This window comes from Helicoverpa armigera, chromosome 19, assembly GCF_030705265.1.
Source record: "Helicoverpa armigera isolate CAAS_96S chromosome 19, ASM3070526v1, whole genome shotgun sequence".
In the NCBI taxonomy this organism is placed as follows: domain Eukaryota; kingdom Metazoa; phylum Arthropoda; class Insecta; order Lepidoptera; family Noctuidae; genus Helicoverpa; species Helicoverpa armigera.
The window spans coordinates 109121-135308 of record NC_087138.1 but is presented as its reverse complement, the minus strand read 5'-3'; the positions used below and the strand labels follow the sequence as shown (position 1 = coordinate 135308).

At 42.2% G+C, this 26188-nt stretch overlaps 2 protein-coding genes across 3 annotated transcripts; one reads left to right on the top strand and one right to left on the bottom strand.

The window, feature by feature from the left end:
• Nucleotides 1-11518: 11518 nt before the first annotated feature.
• On the bottom strand, nt 11519-15587 carry LOC110380387 (prolyl 3-hydroxylase sudestada1). Of its 2 annotated transcripts, none has more exons than XM_049841573.2 (7): nt 15238-15587; nt 14368-14540; nt 13990-14277; nt 13643-13837; nt 13346-13504; nt 12995-13135; nt 11519-12731 (listed from the first exon to the last, which is right to left on the bottom strand). In XM_049841573.2, the coding sequence occupies exons 1-7, from the start codon at nt 15455-15457 to the stop codon at nt 12114-12116; spliced, it is 1794 nt and encodes a 597-aa protein (XP_049697530.2). In that variant the 5' UTR covers nt 15458-15587; the 3' UTR covers nt 11519-12113. The 2 variants fall into 2 exon arrangements, with proteins under 2 accessions (XP_049697530.2, XP_021196028.3); XM_021340353.3 differs by having other exon boundaries at nt 13346-13501; nt 15238-15586.
• A 186-nt stretch (nt 15588-15773) lies between these two features.
• Nucleotides 15774-26188, top strand: LOC110380390 (tRNA:m(4)X modification enzyme TRM13 homolog). Its single transcript, XM_049841574.2, has 7 exons — nt 15774-16038; nt 16472-16509; nt 16591-16781; nt 16959-17153; nt 17229-17441; nt 17782-17900; nt 25800-26188. The coding sequence occupies exons 1-7, from the start codon at nt 15874-15876 to the stop codon at nt 26091-26093; spliced, it is 1215 nt and encodes a 404-aa protein (XP_049697531.2). The 5' UTR covers nt 15774-15873; the 3' UTR covers nt 26094-26188.

Genomic DNA, 26188 nt, shown 5'->3' with positions numbered 1-26188 from the left:
GAATTGCAATTTGATCATGATTTTGAGAACTGAAATCAGTATGAAAAGCACCTGTTTGAATGACGGCCATTAAGAAATTAATGCAACGCCAAAAGGTTGCATTGAAAACCCCTTTGGAGTGAGTTATTGAAATGAAACGTTCACAGAATACTAACCCGTGGCGTACACTCGGTATATTTGTTCGGGTGTAATTATTTAGAGTTAGGCGTGTACCCATGCGGGTCGAGCGCAATAAATTTCTCGGATGGAATTTAAATGTACAAAAGTTGAACATTTTTAACGTCCATTAGATACAAACTGCGTTGCGTACTGTTTGTGTTCCCGCTGCCGGCTGCCCGGGATTACACAACACTTTACCCAGAAGGATTGTTTGTACCCATATCACAAAAGTATATTATTGCGTGCTGCAGGCTACCTTAATATATATTTATTGCAATTCACTTTAACTTATTGTTGGTTGTCTGAAAGAAATCGCATAATTGTGTACCGCCAATCGAACTTCACTTTGTATTTCAACATTATGTACTATTTTTGATCATAGTATATAGAATAATCTATTTATATGTATATTTGATCTGTTAGCAGGAAAGATTCCCATGTCAGCTTTCTATGTGAAACTATTTTATAGTAGCTTCAGGTCTACATTTTTGAACTGTTATACAAATAGCTGTGTTGTGAATATTTACGTAAGTATTTGTTACAAACATATGTAATGCTTTGTCTCACGGTTGTTTGTGCAAGAGTTAAGTCCTGCAGCATGCTTGCTATCGTCGCGCAAGCCGCACACAACACAAACACGCCACAGCTGAGAATGTTTGTCGCGAACAATTAGTGCAGCAACTGCAGCTACTGCACCCGCCTGCACCAGCACAACAAATACTGCACGATGCTGAGCTGATAAAGCTTAATCTTAATATTATCACAATCTTAATATCCTAGAGCTTTTATAAAACACCGCTTTAAATTCGACTGTTGTTGAATATTTTTTTTATGTTTTGTGTGTCAACTGATTACAGTGTGCAAATTTATCTGTCTTGTTAGCTATGGATATGGTGATTTCCACTGCACCGCGGAGACGCTTCGTATATTGCATTCGGGTTTGTTGTCGGCACAGATGCGGCGTGTCCTGCACTCCGCAGACTTCTGTATTAATGTTACAAATTAATTAGAAGAGCAGCTCTGTGTCTCCTCCGAGTGATGACTGATCGCATCTTCCACCCGTTTGCTTAGCAAATCGCCAGCAATTCACAAAATTAAATAGGAAATGCAACAGTTACCCGCTATGCTGCGGTGACTGTCCCCCCCCCCCCTCTCCCGGGGGACATACAAACTGGTTAATGAGCCGCAGGTGCGCTGCGATCTGGTTTACAAACGGAACTGCCCCCAAGTCGCGGCTACTACATATACTGGGGCCGGCGGGACGCATAATGCGGCCACCGCTAGCTAATCAGCCGGCTGGCTAATAATGCAATTGATCCGGCTGCTGATTGTCAAGTGAGCGAGCACAAGCTTGTGGTGATTAAATGTGTAGGCAGCGCTGCGCGGCGACATGGTGCGCGGCAGGCTAAGTGGCCACTAGCGGCTCTAAGCTTGTTACACCATTAGCTGCCGCTGATGTACGCCACCACACAGACATGCATTGTACGACCACGTTACACGCGCTGCCTCGTGCCACCTTACCAAAGCTTCCTACAAATAAAGAATAATATAATAAACTCGCTTACTATATATAATGAAGGAACTATTGTATTTTGAAAGCAGACGCAGATTAATTGCAAGCGTTGAGTTAGAAAGTGACACTTGGATGATTCTGTTGAGCACGAGACAACAGCCGCGCACCGCTCAAACTTTCACCAATAGCTTCCATTGTAGTTATCTGCCGAAGTACACGACGCCTACCGACAGTGTCGCACGCACTAGTGTTTGTCAATTAATTGTGTTAGGAAGTTGCGGGTAGTTGGCAACTCGCTGGAGGCTCCCCGCCGCTACCGGCGACACACAATAGAAGCGCCGACAGTATCAAACTTATTTATATCTTCAAACTTTAACGAACATTATATCAATATACGCGACAATCACCTAAAACTTTAACGTAAATGTAATACATGCTAAAGACAATATCCGATCATCTTGATTTTAGTATATAATGTGACAATAGAAAACAACGTCCGCGAGATAGTCGTCCGTCTCACGATCATCAAGTATTCAAACTAATACTTACTAGTAATATGATCGCGTGTAAGCTGTTAATTGTAATGTGAGCGTAATCCGGCGTATTGACTTAATGCGCCGATAACAATTAGCCGGTTAATTAATGCGTAATAATGTATTTATGAAGCCATTCGTTATGCCGTGTGTCGCGCTCAGCCGCTCTGAGCCGCTTGTAGGATCTACTCGTGTTTATTATTTTATTGCTATACATTCAATTACATTTGTACTATGTGATGATCTCAATTAGAGATTATGTCAAGTTACTTAATTATTATAATGATAATTTCTCATTTTCATTGTCTACAAAAGTGCGTCCAGTTGATGATCAAATATAAATACATAAATCGTACACTTTATAACTTTAATGTTCACTACAGAGTCAGTAATTGTCTATGTATTAGAGAGATTTGTTCATTCAAAATATCGAGGTAATATCTCGCGGAGATAGAACTAGGTACTCGTACATTGTGGCCTAGTGCATCCGTTTTATCAAACGATCAGTGGTTACCAACTGCGCGTTTACGTGCACCTGATACAACCCTTATTACCTGTGAGGAAAGCTCGGAATGCTTTGCACGACAGTAATGGGAGATGTTTGGTTTGGGGTTAAATAATTGTTTTGTAGTGAGTCATAAATAGTTCGCGCACGAGTGAGCGCGGCGCGCAGTTTACGAGGACAGATCACCGACGCGACCGACGCGACCGACGCGACCAAACGGATATATCATGCATGTAGTAGGTACAAGTTGCATGTGCACTGGACAACAGTTCCACACTGATAGTTAAACCACAGATTACCGTAATAGTTACTTCGGCTGGACTCAAATAGGTATGGTAATTATTTTGCAAATAGCTTTTCGTATGTGCTTGCGACTTCAGAGCCAAAAGACAAATTGAAATATCATCCCATACACAAGTGAAACCGCGGAGCACGGCTAGTTATCGGAACACTCATGTGTTTGCGCCTAACTAGCAGTATCATTGACTTGGTACAATAGTAACAGATATTAATGATTAATGAGCGCATTGTAATGATCCGAGACGTCGGCAATATCCGCCACTACTCGACGCGGCTTAATTAACGTCACGTTAATTGACGTGTGTATGTATGTGTCGACTAAATTGCTGTTATGCTGATTGTTATACAAATAAAGAAAAATATCATTCAAATTATATTACAAACTCAAGCAAAAACAAGTGATAGATATTGAACAAAACATGTCTCGTACAGTTCTTGACCAATGCACTATCAAATCAGAATCAAAATACCTTTATTATCAAGCTGCATTGGCCCATAGATATATACCTTAAAGACTAGATATTATATTATACAAAATTGTAAGGATATAAAAAACTGTAATCTATGTTAGTAACACTTCAATATGCAATATGTCAATGTGCAGCAAGTGATCAGTTGATCACACACGTACACTAAGTATGTATATGTCACGGGATGTATTTCTTCAGGTAAATACCTATCTAAATGTATTTTTCGTCAATGATTTCGTTAAGCTGCGGCTGGCTCGCGAGCTTCCGAGCAGACGCAATTATATTATACATTCACCATAATTTAACTAAAATATGCGCCCCGAGCCGCGGTCTTCAGCGTCAAGTATAAAATACGTAATATCAACTCCTGAACCGATAGCCCTCGTCTTCATAAATATTGATCTTGATTTTGTACTTATATTGTAATGATAAAATAATCAGAAGTTTGTAATAGTCACAACAACTCCTTTTACACGCGGTGGTCTGCTAACATACGAGGCATATGACGGAAAGCTTTTCTTTGGGTTTCGTAAAAAAATACATAAATCAATTTAGGTAGGATTCCGTTTCGGTAAATGTCCGTAGGATTATTGAGCTATTATCAGTCAAGTGGACAGTTAGCAAGTATACCGCGGTTCCGGCCATTTTCGGCGCTGTGACGTCACACGATAAATAAAATTAAATATTGGCCCACATCCGCGCGTCTCAAATACATGTTTATGTTTATAGCCCATTCACTTTATAGCGTTACCATACACCATACATACATACCACCATACATTCAATATTGGATACTGGCTCGCGCCCGCGGCTTCACTCGTCTTCAAATATTATTAACTAGCTCTGCAGCAAACACTACGAATACTCAGCAATCCTAAAAACAATAACTGTCCAGCAGCGAGCTTTACCAATTATATTCTAATGTGAAAATTTTATGTGTACGGGAAGAATATTACTCCGAAAAATTACTTCATGAATTTTATGATTTGTACAATTCGATCACAGTATTCGAATGAAATACTTTAATGCAAAAAATCTCTTTAACAATACCTTACCGAACTAAAGCCATCAAGATAATTGCTACATTCATTACAAGCAAAGGATCATGCATGCCCATATTAGTATGGAGACAAAAGTCAGCAATGCCATGCAATGCCCAAATTCCAGTTCTATGTCATACGATAGCTTTATAGCCATATTTGTAAGATATCTAGATTTAATATTATATAAAGCACCGATTCAAAAGATATTGGACATTAAACATGATAAATTCCCACTGGTTTTTTATACATTTATCGTTTATAGACAGCATTGCTATTAGTCTTTCACTAGGAACTTCATGATCATCATGAATTCATGACTTAATTGTATGTTATTAGATAAACATGTCAGTTATTTGAATATATTGAATACATTAAATGAATATATACATGGGCCAAAGGACGAGATTCCAGACCGCAATAAATAAAGCATGATTGAAACGATGTCATGTACTGCAATATCAACAAGAATGTCTTATTTTTTTTATTTTTTAACCGGTGCTTTTTAAGACTTCAAATTATCATCATAATTCTAGAATAGAATAGAATAGAATATTTTTATTTTGCAAATATGGGTATACAAAAGTTCTTATAATTATAAAGTTCAGCCATATTTTACCATTCGGCATGCAAACATTATTACCTACTATTATAAACATTATTACCTACTATTAATCTATCATTTATAATCACAATATTATACAAGATCAATTAACTTACTACTAATTTTACAATTAAACATTTATACATACAAATTATATTTTTTCTGCTAAGAAATCTGATATAGTATAATAAATTTTATCATTTAAAAATTGGCGTAACTTTCTCTTAAACAGTGGTGTGCTTAAGTCTTTCCAGGCATTTGGTAACTTATTGTATATTATTGGGGCCATGCAATAGATACTGTTGCGCTTCAGACTCGTTTGACACGACACAATGCATAATTTGCTATTGTCTCGTCTATTCTTCGGACATACATCAGCTAGACGTTGGAAACGAGACGGATTTTGTTTAACAAACATAGCTACTTCGAAGATATAGATACATGGAAGTGTCAGGATTTTGTATTGCTTAAAATAGGGCACACAACTGTCTGTACTTTTGAGCTTAAACATGGATCTAAGGCACCTTTTCTGAACCTTAAAAGCTATGTCTCGATCAGTCGAGTTCTCCCAGAAAATGACTCCGTACCGTAAATGGGACTCAACTATTCCATAGTAAGCCGTAAGTAGCGCTTTATCATTCACTATGGAGGACAATCTAGTTTCTATTTAATAGGGCTATCTTGTAATATACTTTCTCTGGGCGTTACTGGGGCACAGATGGGCATGGTCCTTTATCCTTTATCTGCCTTTTTGGAATTAAGCTGAAAAGCTAAGCAAATGTTTTAGTTTTCATGCGATAGGCATGGTGGCATGGCATGGCTCTTGAAATACAATTAGTGAAACAGCAATATTCATTTAAATAGTGTTAGGAGAGATATGAGATTCTTTAGAAACATTGTAAGCCGGTATCGTTTAGCGGCAGCCTGTAAGGGTCGGCGCAAGGAAGGCGGCTGGTAATCCCTTGCCGGCTGACCGCTGTCACGTCAGCCCTGATAACGTCAGCGCGGATAACGACACGGCTTATGCTCACCGGCAAGAAACACAAGATGTTATCTCGCCCAGCCTCGCGACAGGTAACAACATGGCTTGAGCATCATCGGGTTAACCTAGGCTTGACGCGGTCCGTACATGGATGGGGGACCATCAGTGTCATGACAAGTTTTAACTGAGGATGTAATCTGTCATTTCAACGTCTTGGGAGCGAGAAAGTTCGAAAATCAGTGTTATGAAAGAGAATGGGTTACCCGGATATAAGGGTAGAGGAGGACATAATCAGTCGCTCAATGCAAAACTGGTACTCAGCTGCATCCGGCTAAACTGACAGCTGACCTCAAGATCGTAGTCATAATATACTTGCATTAAAATGTCTTGTGCAAATTAATTAATAAAAAAGGCTAGGCAGCTACCTACCTATCTAAAATCATTTGAGTGCAGACCACGAGACGAAATTCTATTAGTTTAAGCCGATAATCTCGTCGCCCAATATCCACAGGTACGAGAGGAGACAAAAATTTGAAAGCTGTGTATCTTCATAATATTGTCTAGTGGCAGACTCCGGCTCATGACGACGCTACACACGAGCCAGGGAGCCACGCGGCCGGAGCCGCACAGAGGACTCACTCATACAGTATGTATTATATATTATACACGGAAAACGCGAGCTTCCTTCATAGCGTACTGCGCTTGAAACAAACACGACTATACACTCTAATCGCTACTATTTATATTCAGATTAAAAAAAAAAACGAAATTTTATATAGTGAGCTGTGTACATGTTTTCATGGTATGTGCAAGTGAACATTCTGTGCCTCGCCTGTGTTGTTGTCGCCTCGCCTCGCCGAGGCTGCCTCGACTTGCGCTGATTTTTCAATATCCGGCCGCGTTGTAGTCCGGCGCGAGTTCACCTCCGCACTAGAATACTCCCGCTTCGAATGCTTATCGAGTCGAGACATCGTCACGGATATTCTAATATTTCAATATTCATTCATTTTCCTTGCGCGTCTTAAACTTTATCTGCGTTCTTACCTGTGTGACGTTTTTAACAAGTTCGAAATAAAATGCTAGATCGCCGTGCGACGATAACTTAAGTGAATAAGTAGTTACCTAACTATATTTGACCTGAAAGCGGCCCATTTTTTCTAATATACATAATATTAGAGTAAGTAAGTAAGTGTAGCAAAACCCGAAAACCTTTTCCTTAAGAAGACCTGTATCAACGAGCGGCTCAGTGGCGACGTTATTGGCTATTTATTAGTATTATACCGCGGCGCGGCTCAGCCGGCGTCAGCGGGTAAGTCGCATCCGAACACAAAATGTTACTTCAATGAATGTAAATAACAAAATCCAAGGACGCTGCCTCCTTCTCAAACAATAAAGTGCACGTAAATGTGACCCGACCGACAGCGCCATCTGTGGCTCGCGCGCGCAACACACTACATGTAAGTAACTCTTTTGTTCCTAAAGCTTTCGCGATAAAGCCTTAAATATGTTATAACAATCGTTATTAAAATCGTATTGTGCGCCACAAACGATGCCTCTTTGTGCCGCGCCCTCTGATGTTCTACGACTTCACATTTTGTGCTGAAGGGTAAAAGTTACGTACCTATACGCCTCTATTGAAGTCCTTGCTACTTGCTGCGTAGAAAAAATAAGCGCCCAGTACTGATTGATGGCTCAGCTCCGCAGCGCTGACGTGTTGACACAACATCTGAGTTATAGCTCCCTCTAGACCAGATACAGGACAGACAAATACAGATTTTGACGAACAATACTTCTTATTATGTATAAACATACAACGAAATAATAACATATAACATTCGGAACATGATACTGAAGGCAGATCGCGAAGAAATTCATCCAAAGTAGTTAAGCTGACTGCGCATAAACAGAAAGACAAAGTTTATTCCGAACTTTTGTATAACCGTGTCTCAAAATGCTCAAGTAGGTACTCGCGCGACCATTCGAACTAATCATAGGTATATCTCAACGCGTATCTCTAACAGCCTGAGGATAATTGAGCACACCCTGGTTTCGGACTGTCTTTCTTTTTCTGACTGTGGTGTGAGCAAGCGCTGAGCAGCACTTTTTATCTAGGAGATGTTAGTTATTTGCTATGAGAACACTCAAGTTGTCACTGGATAGATGTGATGTGAAATGAAGCTGGAGCAGCGGCCGAGTGCAATGACGCGCAGCGAGCAGGTACATAGGTACACTCGTATACGAATTGAACAAGTGTAGCAATGGCATACACCACTAATATTGTATTTATTTGAAGTGGTTCTTGTATTAACGTTTAGACTAAGTTGCGTGTCTAGAACTCATGAAATAGTTAGGACGTCAGTAGGAGCGAGATGTAAAGTAGTGAACAAGTCTCTCCGCGGTGACCCGAGCAGTCGTGCCCTGCGTGTCAGCTGTCCAGATTAGGCAGGTACCACAAGCCGCAGCTCATTTATTGGCAGATTACTTAATGACGATAAAACCAACTAAAGAACTTACTTACATGCAACCAAGTCAAGAGTCAAAGTGGCTACACGTTTATTACATTTGTTGAGAAACAAGCGACCCTCGCAGACAGCTGCGAGATATACCGAGTGACTTGATCAACTCACACCATCCATCTGCCTGCCGCGATATTAATGAAACGCTATCAATCTTGACAAATGCCTTCATAGCGGTGACTTTCATCCAAACATGCTCCGAGCGAAATTCAAAATGATACTGAAAAAGTTTCTTCAACACTTTGAATTAAAAGTGGGAGATGCAGGTGGAGTTGCAAAGAAAATGTGAAAGAATTGTATTGTCGCTGTCGGCTGTCGCAAGTCGGCAGGCGGTCGGCATCGACGCTGCATTGTATAGGTACGCGGAGCCGCGAGCTTGCTAGTTGCACACATTGATTCAGCTATTAGTTAAGCGACATATGACTGAGATTACTGAAAGCAGTAATGAAAGTTTCCTTTTTACAAACTGCTTTATAATGTGGGTTTTCCTTCCACAAATCTACTATTCTTTTTAACACCACTCTCACAGGTCTGTTTCACTAGTTTCACCATCAAAAATATAATGGAGACTAAGTTTCTCATGTTTTCAATCATACAACTTACAAACTACGTAAAAATGTATCCCGGTTACGTACATTCTATATGTTGCGCTACGCTGCTGCTACGAGTGCTACGTAGCACGTAGGTACTACGAAAATTTGTTGTTATGTATTATTTATCATATCTGTTTATTCCGGCTAATCCTTGAAATGGTTTGCAATGAATTTAATGAAACTGTCTCTGGTAAATAGCTCACATAAAAGAGAGTAACATAGGGATTTTATTCGGGGGTTTGAAGTACTTGCCTTTGGACGCGTGGGTGAAACAACGACAAAATAAATAATATGTGGACTTATGTAAAATGACGTTTTTACTAAAGAAATTTAAAATAACGTAAGTTTGTTGTTGTAAATCTGTAGCGACATTCTACATAAACCTATACCAGCCACAACCAACCAGGACCGGTACCAACCGCAAACCCATTACAATGTGCCTCTATTTAAGTGGGTAACCTGAAATAGCTTGACACTACTAGTGCAATAATAACGTAGTTACAAGTGTAACAAGGAGCGCGTCGTCACGCGCTCGCCGCGCTGTCGGCACGTCGTCGCCGCGCGCTGATTGGCTCCTCGGGGAGCGACGTGACGCAATACCGCCACAGATACCTCTTCCAAACACGCTGGTATTATCCATGTATAGCGCCTTGTTACCTACCGCCAAACAAAACATAGCCAAAGAGACTGGAGCAAATTACCGACGTTAGCGTATTCAACAAAACCCTGCTGACTTTAATACAAGCTCATTACTGCAAGGACGACAGCAATATCTAAAACAATCGCGCGTCCCCGGGGAAGGGTCCAGTGAAAGGATCTTACAGCGATCATAAATTCTATTTAATTTGGGGTGGCGCAGTGTGTGCGATAAATTAACTAAGAAATATGAAGTATTGGCGAGCCGGAGCGGATCGGATTACGTGCGGAGTGAGCTCAAAGCTGTTCATATTAGCTGAAGTCTCATATCCGCGGCTCAGCGCTATTCACCCGCGCCGTTCACTCACACACACTAACACATGTCGCTTTTGTAACAGAACATTATAAAAATATACCTTAATGTTCGTTACTCGAGTGTGATTAGTACCCACTGGAGCCGAAGTTCTTCCACTAAAGCTCTAAGTCTTAAGCTCATTTCGTATCGATTTTATATGAAGTCGCTTAAAAGAATCGACTGTAGTTTTTCGTTTTTATCTTTGTTACTCTACTTCTCGAAGAAACTTGGATAGATTTGAAAATCCCTTTCTTGAGGTATATGAAAGGGTTATAAGGAGGTAACTCAGGATCTGATGATGGAACCCAGAGAAACCGAGTTCAAATGTCGAACATTGTCGGCTCGCGTCGAGTAAACATACAGATACATAAGTAACTGTAAGTATTATGTAAATATGTTAGGACTGCCAGGCTAGACAAAAACAAAATGCAGTTTAAGAACTCTTTAACGTACTGAACGTCCTGGACTCGTGTTTGGCCACAGATACTTATTTAATTCATACTGCTATGGACTTCCACCATTGTAGTGTGTATAAAAATAGTTTTAGACTAAAACACACAGCATAAAAACATAAAAAAAAATATCCTTTAATAAAAAAACCGACATGACACACATAACATTGACGTCGTGGTTTTTCAGTATTGCATAGTATGTGGAATAGTTGACAGAATTGGCAAAAGAGTGGGAATTCAGTGAGGCCAAACTGACGAACCTGCTACACACGGCCGTAGAAAATACGCCCAGGCTGAGCGCAAACTTTACTCTAAATGCGACATAAAAATAACGTCCGTGCGAACAGGCACTTACAAGTATTAAGGCGAGGAAGTGGTCAACAATAATTCCATAACCGGCACGCGCATCTAAGGCGCCAAAAGGGGTCGGAGCGTCTGAGCGGGGCGAGGATAACAATACGCGCGCTAGCTTATAACTAAAAGTCGTAAGCGACAAAATGGTTTTGTAATTTTAATATTTAGAAATGATAATTTAATAAAAATTCCTACTACCATTTTAAAGAGTATGTATATACTCAACTACTAAAAAAGTTAAGAGGCTTAAATCGGTCCCGTTTGCCCATAATATGTGAATCTCTTTTTAAAAAGAGGTATGTTTGATATATTTTTCTCTGTTATAAAAGTTACCTAATCATGTTTCTACAACTAACAAAATAAGGCTTATATCATGAACTTTCAGGTAACCAAGTTGTATTTTGATCCGTTTTGTATTTACTGAGAAAAATTGACATCCTTGGCGCCAAAAATTCCAATTCGTCCTCTTAAATGAATTGGAAAATAACAAATAATAACAACAAACATCGATCAGAACTCTTAGGTTTATTCAATATTTCTATTATGTACAAAAAGTAAGTAACACAATGTTAACATTACCTTATCACGTTAACCTTACATCAAGTGAACATGAACACATTTCATACACACACACATCTATTGATCTGTTTACAGCGCATCGTCGGGCGCCGCGGCCACCACGCGACCAATACAAAAATATACTCTCCGCCGACCACTGCGGCACATTCTATACCTTACGTCTGTAGTGGCCTGCGCTTGATCATGCTAACATTTCAATACAATCATAGTTCTTCACCGACACATACGTAACTCGATTTAATTTATAACAAAATTAAGAATATATTTAATAATATGTACATTTCATAAATCTCGACGTTAATTAAAATTAAGTAAAAAAATGAAGAATGCGGCGAACTGCGGATCACTGAATAGTTGCGGATCATAGCTCGCTATGAATCTAAGGAAACTTAAATTTACATGTAATGCATCGTCGACGTCCGGTTCTCCGTCGCGGCAATCTATCGGAAATAATGAAATAAATATGTTCACGGATCACATACCTACATAGTGTAAAAATATGTAAAGTCAGGGGTGCGGGGTTCACTCGGTGTAGGTGCAGGCGAGCACGTAGCAGGGCGGGCGCGGGTGCAGGCGCGGCACGTACTTGGTGAAGGCGGCGGCGCCCGCGTCGCAGTACACCAGCGACAGCGCGTTGTGCGCCGCCGGCACCCGCACCAGCGCCTCGCCCGCCGCCTCCTCCGGCGCCACGTACAGCCGCGCCCCGCCCGCGCCGCCCGCCCCGCGCAGCCACAGCCGCGCCTCCAGCCGCGCCGCGCCCCACGACCCCCGCGCCGGCAGCAGCTCGTAGCTGCCCGGCGCCAGGCGCTGCAGCTCCGCGCCGCCGTGCGCCGCCAGCGCCAGGTCCGTGACCTCGCCCAGCAGGCGCAGCCACGCGCCCGACGCCGCCAGCGCCAGCAGGCGCCCGGCGGGGTGGTCGGGCGGCGCGGCCCGCAGGCGCCAGTAGCGGCGCCGGTCGGCCGGGCCCGCCGCCTCCCACGCCAGCGCGGGGTCGCCCAGCGCCGCCAGCAGCTCGTCCAGCACGGCGGGCAGCAGCAGCCCCTGCAGCAGCACCTCGCTCTCGGCCTCCATCTGCGCCTGGATCTGCATGCGCGAGCGCGGCGACATGTACGTGGCCTCCACCCACTGGCTCAGCACCACCTGCCCGACCACGTCAAACATGTGTCACACAATACTAATATCTACTTACACTAATACTAGCCAATTTCCCGCGATTTAGCTTTTTGAACCTCTGGAGACCATTCATGCCAAATTCGTGAGGATTATATATTTATTTATTTATTTAGTAGCTAAAAAAAACTAAACAATAGTAGAAAGTCATAGTCGACAGAGAGCCAATTAGAAGTCCTAGCTTATAATCAATATTATTACTTAAAACATTAAAAAAAATGGTCAAAGCATACAATATCATTGTTGGGGCGCTGCGGCTCGGGCAGCTCGGGCTCTGGCTCAGGCTCGGGCTCTGGCTCGTCGTCGGGCGGCGGCCCGTGGAACCAGCCGTTGATGGACAGCCGCGGCAGCTCCAGCGACAGCACCTCCTCCACCTGCACATACCACGTCACACATCATCGTCACCAGCATGGGCACATTCAACTCCATATCAAACAACTAACAATGTACATAATATGTTTGATATATATTTTTTTTTTAATTATAATAGTAATGGTGACTTGGACTAAATAAATCTGAAATTTGCAACCCGCCTCGAATAAGAACAGACAAAAGACAATGGGATAAGTATATAAGCATATTACCTGGTGGAAGGAGTCGGTGCCGACCTTGAAGAAGGCCAGCATGTTGTTCCTGGGGCTGACAGAATGCGCCACGTCAGCCGGCCGGCCCGCCTCGTCCCGCGCCAGCAGCTGCAGCGCCCCGCCCATCGAAGCCTCCCAGCCGCCCGAATCCGTCGCCTGCTTGTCAAAAATATGATTACGATTCAGTTCATTATTCAGACTTGCTAAAACCTTTGAAAAATAGGGAGTCAAATTAATTGTCAATGGACAGAGTTACGAATGAGGCAGTTGATATACAAAGTATGTAGTGACAGTTACATGAGTATGGTCTCCGGAGCCGTTCTCGAGCGCGGGCTGCGCGGCGGGCGGGCGGCGCCAGGGCGCGAGGTAGAGGATGAAGGCGACGCGGCGGTCGCTGAGCAGGTCGTCGTGCGGCAGCAGGTGGTCGCCGGGCCCGTACAGCGAGCACGACGCCGACACCGCGCGCAGCGCCAGCCCCGTCGCGCGAGACACCTGCGTTTCATACAATCCTTATTATGCTCATAATGGCATTAATAATCACTTATTTCGGAATTTAGGACAATCTTCAAAACTATAATTTCTATAAAGACTTGAGAATTCCTTCAAGATATTCAGGAAATTGAAGTGAATCAAGTGGTACTCACCCAACTCATAACCTCAGTCTTGAGCAGCTCATATATGCCTCTAATACTTCGTTGCCAGGTGAGGCTGGCCAGGTCTGCAGTCTGGTGGAACTCGTAAAGATCCATCTTCTTGCGCGACCAGTCCAGCGTGTTCATGTCGTCCACAATGTTGTTGATCATCTCCGAGTTGGCCAGGAAGTCATGCAGCAGGCACAGCCGGAACGGCTTACATGTCAAGGTTAACTCTGAACTTTCCAAATCTTTCATATCTCTCCAGTGTGTTTGAAGTCTTTCTATTAAATCTTCTGACTGTAAGTAAACAAACAGGCATGTTATGTGGCAGATACAAATAATATGTTTGTCTAGGTTTAGCTGTTGCAGAAATAATTAGAATGTTACCTTAAACTTGGGATTAAACTTAGGCTCATCCATTCTGTTGGCGCGAGGGTTGAGCTGTGCCCGCACTGCCTTGGCTTGACTCTTGTCATCCTCCACCAGGATGGAGTCATCTTCCCAGGATGACTCAGAGTCTGAACTGTACTCGGATGATGATGATGAAGATGAGTAATCCTCTGGAAACAGTGGTTTCGTTGTTTATTAGAACCATTTTCAAATTTCATTTTTTTATTAAATATTTATCAGGGATATACAATGTTTATTGAAAATCTATTGAATCGGATTTACAAAATAGTTTCTAAACATTGATACCAATTTTATATTTACGTGATTAGTGTGCCAACGAATCTATATCTTGTGTACTGAGCTGCTGATAAGATACTAATTCATCATTGAGCCAATAAAAGAAATTGGCAATTTTTCTCTCTACTGGTATAATATTTAATATAATCTCTAATACATTTGTTTATTGACATCATTTTATGAATAACAACCCAGTTACCCGGGCAACCCAATACCCTTTGGTAAGAATGGTGTCAGTCTTACTGGCTTCTGACTACCCGTAATGAGTGCCAAGGATGTTAGCCAGGACCTACAGTTTAATGTGGCTTCCGAAATACAGTCATTGGTATCCAAGATATACTTAGAAATAAATATATTACCTATTTAATGTAATTTACCTACATAATATAATTTATTTACACCTTTATTATCAGGCAACTGTGACACATAGGTATATACCTTAAACTAACATATATGTCTGCAAAATCTTGTTAGTAAATATAACTTAAATTATTATTAAAATGCCTTGCTCCACTTCTGAATTCAAGTTTCCCGCGCAAACTGGCGCGAAGTAAATGCATCAGTACTGACCTCCGCGGATCCTCTTGACCTCGTCGGCGGTGGCCTGGTAGGAGTTGACGGCGCACACGTCCGAGTCGTCGCTCTCCGTGTCCGAGATCTCGATGACGGTGCTGGAGAGCCTGCGCTTGGCGGGCGGCCGGCCCGCCGCGGCGCCGCTGGGGCCCCCGCCCTCCTCCGCCGGCGCAGTGCTCGACGATGGTTCCTCGTTATCTCTACTTGGCGAACTCATTTTGTACCAGCTGCACTACATAATATCAAGTGAAAGAAAAACAAAACGAAACCAATATGATGCGACGCCTAACCTAAAATCTTGTTGACGTTAGAAGCCACCAGAATAGCCATGTTCAAAAAATATCAGAAAGATCAAGTATCAAGTGCAAGTGGGCAACCCAAGACGAAAAATTATAATACTGGCTTGCAATTCTATTTTTTGTAATTAATACCAAAGGCTTTTTCAAAGCATTAAATGAATTATTTAATTACTTTACTTGAAATCGAAACTCGGTGACCAGTCATGTCAGGAATTTATTCCCAAACATCATTACATGACGTGACGCGTAACTGTAAACAAAATGTCAACGTCACTTAGGTCATCAATCGCTAAGATAACCTCAAAACGGTGATCAGATAGTAAACAAAATAAAGATGACTGATATCCAAAATGATTCCCCCAAAGTGAGAAATAGTACAAACGGACCTCAATGCCAGTACTACGTGACAAGGAAAAAGAGGCTATGCCGCATGACAGTCCGGCCCGGCCGCCAGTACTGTGGGGAACACGAGCCGCAGCCGCAGACAGCTGACGGTCAGGTTCGATGCGATACTGTTGTACACCTAGGGCGACCCACAGACCTACACTGTAATATCATCATCATCAAAGTCGTTCCCCCATAGATTGGGGATCGTGACCATCATTAGTCTCTGTCAGCAATGAGGTTGGGCCGGGATAATTTCCTCCAGGTGCTCTTATCAGCAGCAGTGTGTATAGCTTCGTGCAGACGGAGTTGCAGATGAGATTGGGTTTGGTCACACCATACCATACCATACCACTATAATCGCATTCCATAAAAAACGTAGTTGTAAACATGTATTCTAAAAGTACCTTCACTTATACAGGATATGGATAAATCCATATAATTATGGAACTTAAAAATATAGTTTCTTTCACTCACATTTTTATTTCAATTAAATGGTTTAAATTGTTATTTAACACATTAATTAAATGAACCCTTTTCTCGCTAAGGATGACACACGAATTCCGTGCCCCAATGATCCCAAACAGTGAGTATAGATAATCACTCAGTAATACATAAATGTAGTATTGATCTTAAATCAGTAAAAGCTTAATGCTGATTGTTACAGCACGGTTTACGTCAGTAAACTGGAGAAGCACCTGTCCATCTGCAATGCTCGTGCAACAGAGCAGCCGGTGTACATCGTACCCAACATCAATGCTCCCACAGAGGTGGACACATGTCATCGGAAGCCACTCAGTCAATTGCCTTGGGATACAGTCATGCAAGTCGTAGACAAAGTTAACTTTTTATATGAAAGTAAGTGCAGAATATTGCAGCTAATTTAAATATAAGTTACTATTGTTTATTGTGCTGAAGCTCCACAAGCTTCCCAACAGTGAAAGAATTGTTAAAATTGACTCAGTTCAGTAGAGCCAGAGCGACAAATATAGAAGCTTTTTGTGTTTAATAACCACATGTAAAATGATTGCACAGAGCATGTGAAGGGCACAATCACAACTGCCCCCGACTACCCCATCCACAGTGCAGTGATGCCTGAGTTTGCTGAGGGAGACAGAGCAGAGAGCTCTCTCCGCCATCTGCGGCAGGTGTCCAGCCTGCTGTGGCTGACGGAACAAGAGGGGCTGGTGGCCGACGACACCTGCTATGTGGAATTGGGCGCTGGGAAAGGTAAGTGCTGGTTGTTACTGTGATGCAGGTCATGTGCAGCAACAGTGACATAGTGTGACGTGGGATGTTGTGCAGGGCACATGTCGTACTACGCGTGCGGCGCGTGGCGGAGGCCGGCGCTGCTGGTGGACCGCGCGTCGCTGCGGCACAAGCGCGACAACAAGCTGGCGGGCGGCGCCGCGCGCATCCGCGCGGACCTGGCGCACCTGGCGCTGGACCGCGTGCCGCTGGCGCCCGCCTGCCGCGCGCTCGTCGGCCTCGCCAAGCATCTGTGCGGAGTGGCCACAGGTTTGTCTCAATATTAGCCTTTATTGTTCCACTAGATGTTTTCCCGCGGTTGCAGTCGTTACTCGAGGATAATGTAGCTTTCCAACTGAAAGAATTCTAACTAATATTATAAATGTGAAAGTAACTGTCTGTCTGTCTTTTCTTCACGCCTAAACTACTGATCCGATTTGTGTGAAATTTGGTACAGACATAGTTTTTATTACAAAAAATATTTATATTACCGCCATGTATTGGTCAAACCAAAAATCTGCCGGACGTCACTATTCCACGCGAACGAAGCCGCGAGCAAAAGCTAGTAATGTTTATAAAGGATTTGATTAGTGAATATAATGGTGTGCAGACTACGCGCTGCGCTGCATGACGGGCGCGGGCGCGGCGTCGACGCGCGGGCTGGTGCTGGCCACGTGCTGCCACCACCGCTGCGAGCGCGGCGCCTTCGTCGGCAACAAGCAACTCGAGGTCAGCGCCACTCACTCGGTACAGGCACATTTTATAGTAAAATGTTGACTACAATAGAGAATATCGACGGCATGTGTACGGTGCAACCGCACATTCCGCACATCAGCATTTTACGCCACTTACATTTTAATTCATAATATATGTTCAGTTCGCGTTGAGCTACCAAGTTGGTCAAGCGTTCTCGTTACAGCCAACAAGGGCTGCGTCACTCATTTCATTCACTCATAGTCCATTAAGCTCATCTTTACCTTTAGTACGTTTCGGTTAATACAGTAGTGTTCAGTACTTAACAATCTTTTATTCCTTTCCACCATCATCTAAAGTATTGTAGGGTCCAGCAAGGGATCATACATATTTATGGTCCTTCGGTTGTGAACATTGCACGCTGCATAGTCCATATCGCGCGCGTGGACAGTGCAGCGGTTAGCTAACCAGTGACTCAAAACTTGTGTGAATTGTGTTGAGTGACTACAAAACTTTGGGACTAACAAGTGACCCAGGGTCATCAAGGACCCGCGAACTATAAGGAGTTCAGTGCAACAGACTCGAGACTAACAGGTGTCTCAAGAAGCGCTTCATCATCAAAATCTGAGGCTAACAGGTGTCTCAGCGGATCACCAAGGATTCGTAAGCAGTTATCAAAACAGTCAAGTAAGATCTTTCCATTTATTTCTTACTATAATTAAATCCTCGTCATGGAGGCCTTACATGCAAATCAGGACGAACTTTACACAGCCATCCTAAAGTTGGCTACAAATATCAAAAAAGACTCAGCGGATCGTAAGACTGCTGACTATTTCAAGCGACGTTTAGATACTTTAAATCAATATTGGTCTGATTACCAGTACCATCACGAACGTCTTCTCATGGAAGAAAGTAAGACTCATCCCTATTTCATTGGCCGTAAATACGAAAAAACAAAAGAGCTATATATCTCGACTAAGGAACTTATCAATCAACAATATCAAGTTTTGTTGATGAAGATGAAAGAAACTCAACAAGGAGATTCTACACAGGAAGAACAGGGTCCTGCATGGTCTGAGCAAGAAGATCCGGTGGGACAACAATCGCCGCCTGTCGAGACATGCTCCAGAGGTTCATCTAGCAAGCTTGATGAACTATTGAAGAAACAAGCAAGCAACTTCAGGGCGCTGCAGCGCACTGTGGCAGGGATAAATTTGGATTTTATGTCCGAAAAGTGGGAGTTGAAAGATGCCTTGCGTATTCTACAGTCTCGATGGTCTATTATAGATTCCTTACATTGGGAACTAGACAGCGAATTAGAGGGTACGAATCAAGAATATGAGGTGTCTTATACGAAGCAAGAAACTATTTACAATGAATTAAAAAATGCAATTAATAGAAAACTAGGGTCAGTAGTTCACAAAGAGAATTGGACGCCAAAATCGACATCCCGTTCTTCAGTGGCAATTATCAAAATTGGGTGTCTTTCAAGGACTTGTTTACTGAAGCTATCCACAGTAACATCTCCTTATCAAACGCCCACAAGATGCAGTTTCTTAAAAGCAAGGTGCGAGGAGAAGCTGAACGTTTGATACAGCATTTACAAATCAGTTCTGACAATTACAATGTCTGCTGGGAGATATTGAACAATAGGTACAACAACAAATGGTTGATTTTTACATCTCATCTAGATCTCGTACTGAATCTTCCAGTAGTTCAACAAGCAAATGTTTTTCAGATCAAGAAAATTCACGATACCACTCTAGAGTGTTTAAACTCAATAAGGAACCTAGGCGTTAACATAGACAGCTGGGATCCATTCATCGTGCGTATTTTATTGCTGAAATTGGATGCGGACACGCATGATCATTATTTGGAATCTCTGAAGAAACCCAGAGATCTACCAAAATTGACGGAGTTTCTAAGCTTCTTAGAGAGCAGATTCACCGCATTGGAATCTTCACGCAAGAAAAACGAAAATTCCAAACCATCAACAAGCAAGCAAAATAAAACATCGTCATCATTCTTCAAGAATAAATATTCAGCAAGTAAGACTTCGGTAAATAATATCGAATTAACATGTCCATTATGCAAAGAGTCACATGGAATATACTATTGTAATAAGTTTTAACTATGACGCCAAGTTCGAAGCGACAAGCTATAACACGATTACGTCTGTGCAAAATTGTCTTTATTCGCATGGGGATAAGGAATGTACGTCCGAAAAACGGTGCCGCGAATGTAGCGGTAGACATAATACACTTTACATGAAGCGTTCAACAATAAGTCTTCATGTAACACAATTACTGAGAATAAAACACCAGTGGTCCTTGCAACGCAAAATCAAGAATCTCAAGAAAATCACGTTGCGCAACAAGGCAATAACATGATCGAAACATTATTAGCAACCGCAATGATCAAAGTTCAAGCAAGTGACGGATCATACCACAAAATGCGTGCGCTAATAGATCAAGGCTCTCAAGCCTCTCTTATCACAGCGAGAGCGACACAACAGCTAGCTTTATCAAGAAAGTATTGCAAGGCCGTCATCTGCGGGATAGGAGAAAAGGAGAGCAGTAGCAAGGGCGTTACGAACATAACATGTTGTTCGCATTTCAATGACTTTACATTTAAAACAGATGTAGTAATCATGGACACGCTGATTAATCAGTTACCAAGATGTACATTTACCAAGCCAACATGGGCACATCTAGCTGGCGTGCAACTAGCCGATCCAGAATACAATGTCAGCCGTCCTATCGACATCTTATTGGGAGCCGATGTGTATTCCCATATCATTTTAGAGGGCATTATCAGGGTGGATCTATCATTACCGGTCGCGCAACAGACACGACTGGGATGGATCTTATGCGGAAACTTAAACACTTTTCATTGTAGCGTAGTCCTGAATCAAGTGGACGAAGTACAAAGATTTTGGGAGATTGAAGACATCTCGGAATCATCCAATTTATCTGCAGAAGATCTACAATGCATTGAGTATTACAAGAAAACCACAAGAAGGCATGATAATGGCATGTATGAAGTAAGATTGCCTTTTCAAGAAAACTTTGAGGTACAGTTGGGATTGTCTAAAAATAAAGCAATGGCGCAATTTCAACAGTTGGAAAGGAAATTTCACAATAATGAAGAATTAGCAAAACAATATAAATTATTTATTCAAGAATATAAAACGTTAGGACATATGATACCGGCGTCCGGTAACATGCAACCGGATTATTATTTACCGCACCATTGTGTATTGCGAAACGATTCCACTACGACAGCACTTCGCGTAGTTTTCAACGCTTCATCAAAACAACAACAGGAACTAGCTTAAATGACGTCATGTTAAAAGGCCCAAATCTACAGCAAGATCTCCAATCTTTACTATTAAGGTGGAGACAATATCGCGTTGCTTTTACGGCAGATATCGAAAAATGTTCCGTTTTATTTGGCTAAATGAACAGGATCAAAAATTCCAAAAATCATATGGAGGGATACTACTGACATGCGTCATCAGGTATACCAACTATGCACGGTTACATACGGCACCAAGGCCGCACCATTTTAGCTATGATGACTTTAAAACAACTGGCTGAAGATGAGAGACAAAATTTCGACAGTGTTGCAATCAAGGCCTTGGAGCAGTCATTCTACATGGATGACGTCCTTCATGGGTCGCATTCTGTCGAGTTAGCAGTAAAACTAAAGCAAGATTTAATCACATTGCTAAAATCAGGGGTTTAATTTAAGAAAGTGGTCGTCCAACGTATCAGTCTTACAAGACGATGCAATCAGTGCGAATAGAGAGCAAGAAAATTTCGATTTTAAGGAAATGGAGACATCAAAAACATTGGGATTACGTTGGAATTCAAAACAAGACTTATTTACATTTCAATCAAAAATGGAACCATCAAACAAAACACCAACTAAAAGATCCATGTTATCAGACATATCAAAGTTGTTTGACCCTCTTGGTTGGCTGTCACCGTTATCAACAAAGCTAAAACTACTATTTCAGCAAGTTTGGATGTCAAGTAGTCAATGGGATGACAAGTTACCCGATCAAATTAGCAAAGAATGGCTAAACATTAAAGATGACATGCACAAAATCAATCAATTCAAGTTGGAGCGTTGGCTGGGTACAGGAGAAAACAACACGCTAGAATTACATGGATTCTGCGATTCGTCTAATAAAGCCTACGCATGCGTTGTTTATTGCAAGACTGAAAACAACGGAGTAACAAAGATTTCTTTGGTGGCAGGAAAAGCAAGATTAGCTCCAGTAAACAAATCAATATCATTACCAAAATTAGAGTTGAGTGGTGCTTTATTATTGTCAAAATTGTTGGCTAAAATTAAACAATGCTTTATCAGTCATAATATCAAGATATATACTTGGACAGACTCAATGGTAGTCCTAGCCTGGTTACAAAAAGAGCCAGGACGTTGGAAGCCTTTGTCGCCAACAGGGTGCGACAAATATCAAGCATAATACCGATAGATTGCTGGCGTTACGTCAAGTCAGCAGAAAATCCAGCGGACTGTGCAAGCCGCGGATTGAGTATCGATCAATTGGAAAATCATTCGCTGTGGTGGGAAGGACCGTCGTGGCTCCGAAAATACGACCCTGACCATGAAACTGAGCAAGCAGTGTTTACCACAGACGAAGAAGCACGAAAAGCCAAGAAACTTATTAATCACATATCGCAGCAAGAAAGCGATAATATTTTGGATGAATTATTAGTAAGATATAGTACACTCGCTAAACTAACAAGAGTTTTAGCATGGATATTAAGATTTATCAAGCAAGCGAGATACAAGAAAAATCGCATGCAAACTTATTTAACATTACATGAATTAAAAAATGCTAAGCATAAAATAATATTACATGTACAGCAGAGAGAATTTGCTCAGGAAGTACATTATTTAAAAGAAATTACTAGCCTGGAGATTGAATGGCATTTTAACGCACCCTCATGGCCCACAGCAGGAGGGCTGTGGGAGGCTGCAGTTAAAAGTTTAAAATATCATTTAAGAAGAGTCGTTGGAGAGCAAAAGCTCACTTTTGAAGAGTTCAGCACAGTTCTGGCCCAGTTAGAAGCAGTACTTAACTCAAGGCCATTGTGTCCTCTTACTGAAGACCCCAACGATCTAGATTTCCTCTCTCCGTCAAGCTTTATCAATCTAAATCAAGATATGACTATATTAGAAACAGAAACTGATATGCGGACAAGATGGCATTTAACTCAAAAAATAGTACAAGATATTTGGAAACGTTGGCATGCAGAATATCTCACACAGCTGTCAGCAAGAAGCAAGTGGAGACATTCTCAACCAGACATTCAACTAAATGACATCGTCACAATTAACGATGCAAACTTACCTCCTGGGAAATGGGCAGTTGGTCGAGTCGTCCAGCTGCATCCCGGGGCCGATGGCCACATCAGGGTGGTCACATTGAAAACAAAGAATGGGCTGATCAAGAGGCCTATTATCAAACTGTCTATTCTCCTGTGAACGATAGGATCAACAAACAAGAGTTGCGTTCCAAGGAAGTAAAGGATGGCAAGCCATATCAAATCAAAAGAGTAAACTACAGCTTTTTCGCTGGTAATGTTACTCTTGTCTCTCATGAGCATTTTGACCACAGCATACGGTTCATACAATGTAACACAATTAAAAGACAATCAAGGTTTTTATTTGGACAAAATTGCAAACATGCAACTAATCAGAGATGAATGGAAGATAGTCACATACTATGACATGAATTCACTTTGGCAAGGTACCGAAGCATGCAGTAAATACCTCGGCTACTTAGAACAGCTATGCAATAAGTTTAAAGAAACATCACATTGTGACGTAATTCAAGTTCAACTAAAGCATGAATTCTCAGAACTCGAGTACTATAACCACCTGCTGCTGAGTCAGCATACCGGCACGCGCCGCGCACGAGACCTGCGCCGCCGCAAGCGAGGCCTTATCAACGGTGTAGGGTATCTTGCAAACAATTTATTCGGTGTACTTGATGAGAGATTCGCAGAACAATATAAACAAGATATTCAATCCATACGTGACAATGAAGATCATTTAATCTCGCTGTTGAAACAACAAACAACGGTAATTGAAGCAGAATACAACATTTTGAAAAGAAACGGGCAAGCAATTAATAAGCAACACAAGATGCTTAATACATTATCAATCAAGCTAGATAGAATAGAAAACGTTTTATTGAACGAATCAGAGAGAAATCGAATCATGAACGATTTCAGTACGGGAGCAATCGCTACAAGCAATGTTCTCAGACAGCTAAAACAATCCAAACAAGTTTATTAGATACCGTAACAGATGTTTACCACGGAAGACTCAATATTCATTTATTGTCACCAGAACAACTGAAGAACACGCTGAATACAATATCGAGTCATCTTTCAAAAGATCTTACGTTACCGATCAATAACTTACAAATCAACTTTAAAACATTTATCATTTATTGACAGTCAAAGCAAGAATGACTGAAGAGTTTTAATCTTCGAATTGAAAGTACCTCTGGTGTCTAGAGATACATTTTCCATCATGAAAATTATCCCAATACCTCAATCTGTAGGTAATTCAAGGATGGCTACATTAACTCCGATTGCTGAACATGTTGCAATCAATTTAAAGAAGGACTCGTATTTACCAATGTCCATATCCGACGTTCAGGTATGTCTAAGTGACAATGTGGACAATTATCTATGTCATATAGAGAAGCCAATTTATCATCTCAAGAATAATGAAAAATTTTGTGAACTAGAACCAGACTCAAGCAAATGCAAGATCAGCATTACGACTTGTTCGAACCAATGGACAGCTCTTAGCAAAATAAACAATTACGCATTTTTCTGCTGTAGTCAGTGTGAAATAAGAGTTCTATGCGGCGATAATGTGTCGCCGGGGCAGATAATAAAAGCAGGCATATTGGGAGTCGAACACGACTGTCTAATTAAAACTGAAAGTTTTACCGTTTACTCACGCAATGAAGCTTTTAGCACTTTAAACATAAAACCATCGTTAAAGCTACCTGAGATAGAACCAATTAATCATATCATAAACGCAGGCATCTCGACACCACTGATACAAAACAATACACTACTCTCGAGTAACGAGGAGTTCGACGAAATCAAGAAACAACTCCGCATACTTAAAGCAAGTGAAAAGTTACCAAATCAACTTTCCTATCACGATATCCATCACTACACAGCATTTTATGTGATGATCGGAGTTGTGTTGGTGGTTGGAGCAGGCTTCATGGTACGGCGTCGGCTGCACAACAGGCGGACCGCTTCTCTCGAGGTGGCAAGGGCCGCATTGGCAAGTCTACAGGCAACGCAACACGTGACCCCGGCACGGGCAGAGGCTGGGGCCTCTCTGTCATCATCCACTGTGGAATATAGTGCTAGTGCGCGTAATCAGTGTGAAATTCCGTGTGTGTCAGATTACAGAGAAATTCCAAAGGTGCATAAGTTAGACAAGTGTACAGTGCCTATATCACGTAAAACGGAGTTCAAGTAGAGACTCTAAGCATTAAATAAGGACCAATTGGCATCACCTTGTTACTCATCTTATCATGTTCATCTCATACTCATCTTCCCGCTCGGGAGCATGTACGGTGCAACCGCACATTCCGCACATCAGCATTTTACGCCACTTACATTTTAATTCATAATATATGTTCAGTTCGCGTTGAGCTACCAAGTTGGTCAAGCGTTCTCGTTACAGCCAACAAGGGCTGCGTCACTCATTTCATTCACTCATAGTCCATTAAGCTCATCTTTACCTTTAGTACGTTTCGGTTAATACAGTAGTGTTCAGTACTTAACAATCTTTTATTCCTTTCCACCATCATCTAAAGTATTGTAGGGTCCAGCAAGGGATCATACAGCATGTTTGCAGGAGCTGGGCATCAGCGGCGACGAGTTCAACGTGATGCTGGGCATCGTGTCGTGGGCTACGTGCGGCGACGGGCGCAGCCGGGTGGCGCGGGCGGGGGGCGGGGAGGCGCGGGAGGGGCGGCTGGAGGCGGGGGCGCGGGCGCGGGCGGGGCGGCGCGCCAAGCGGCTGGTGGACTGGGCGCGGGTGCAGTGGCTGCGGGAGCGCGGGTTCGCGGCGCGGCTCGTGTACTTCGTGCCGCCGCACGTGTCGCCAGAGAACGTCGCCATCGTCGCCACCCGGCCGCTGCACACGTGACCGCGCTATTTTCATTTTTGTTATTATACATGCCCCGACTCAATAAAACGATTGATTATAATTTATTTTAAAGATTAATAAAAGTATTTTTTAAA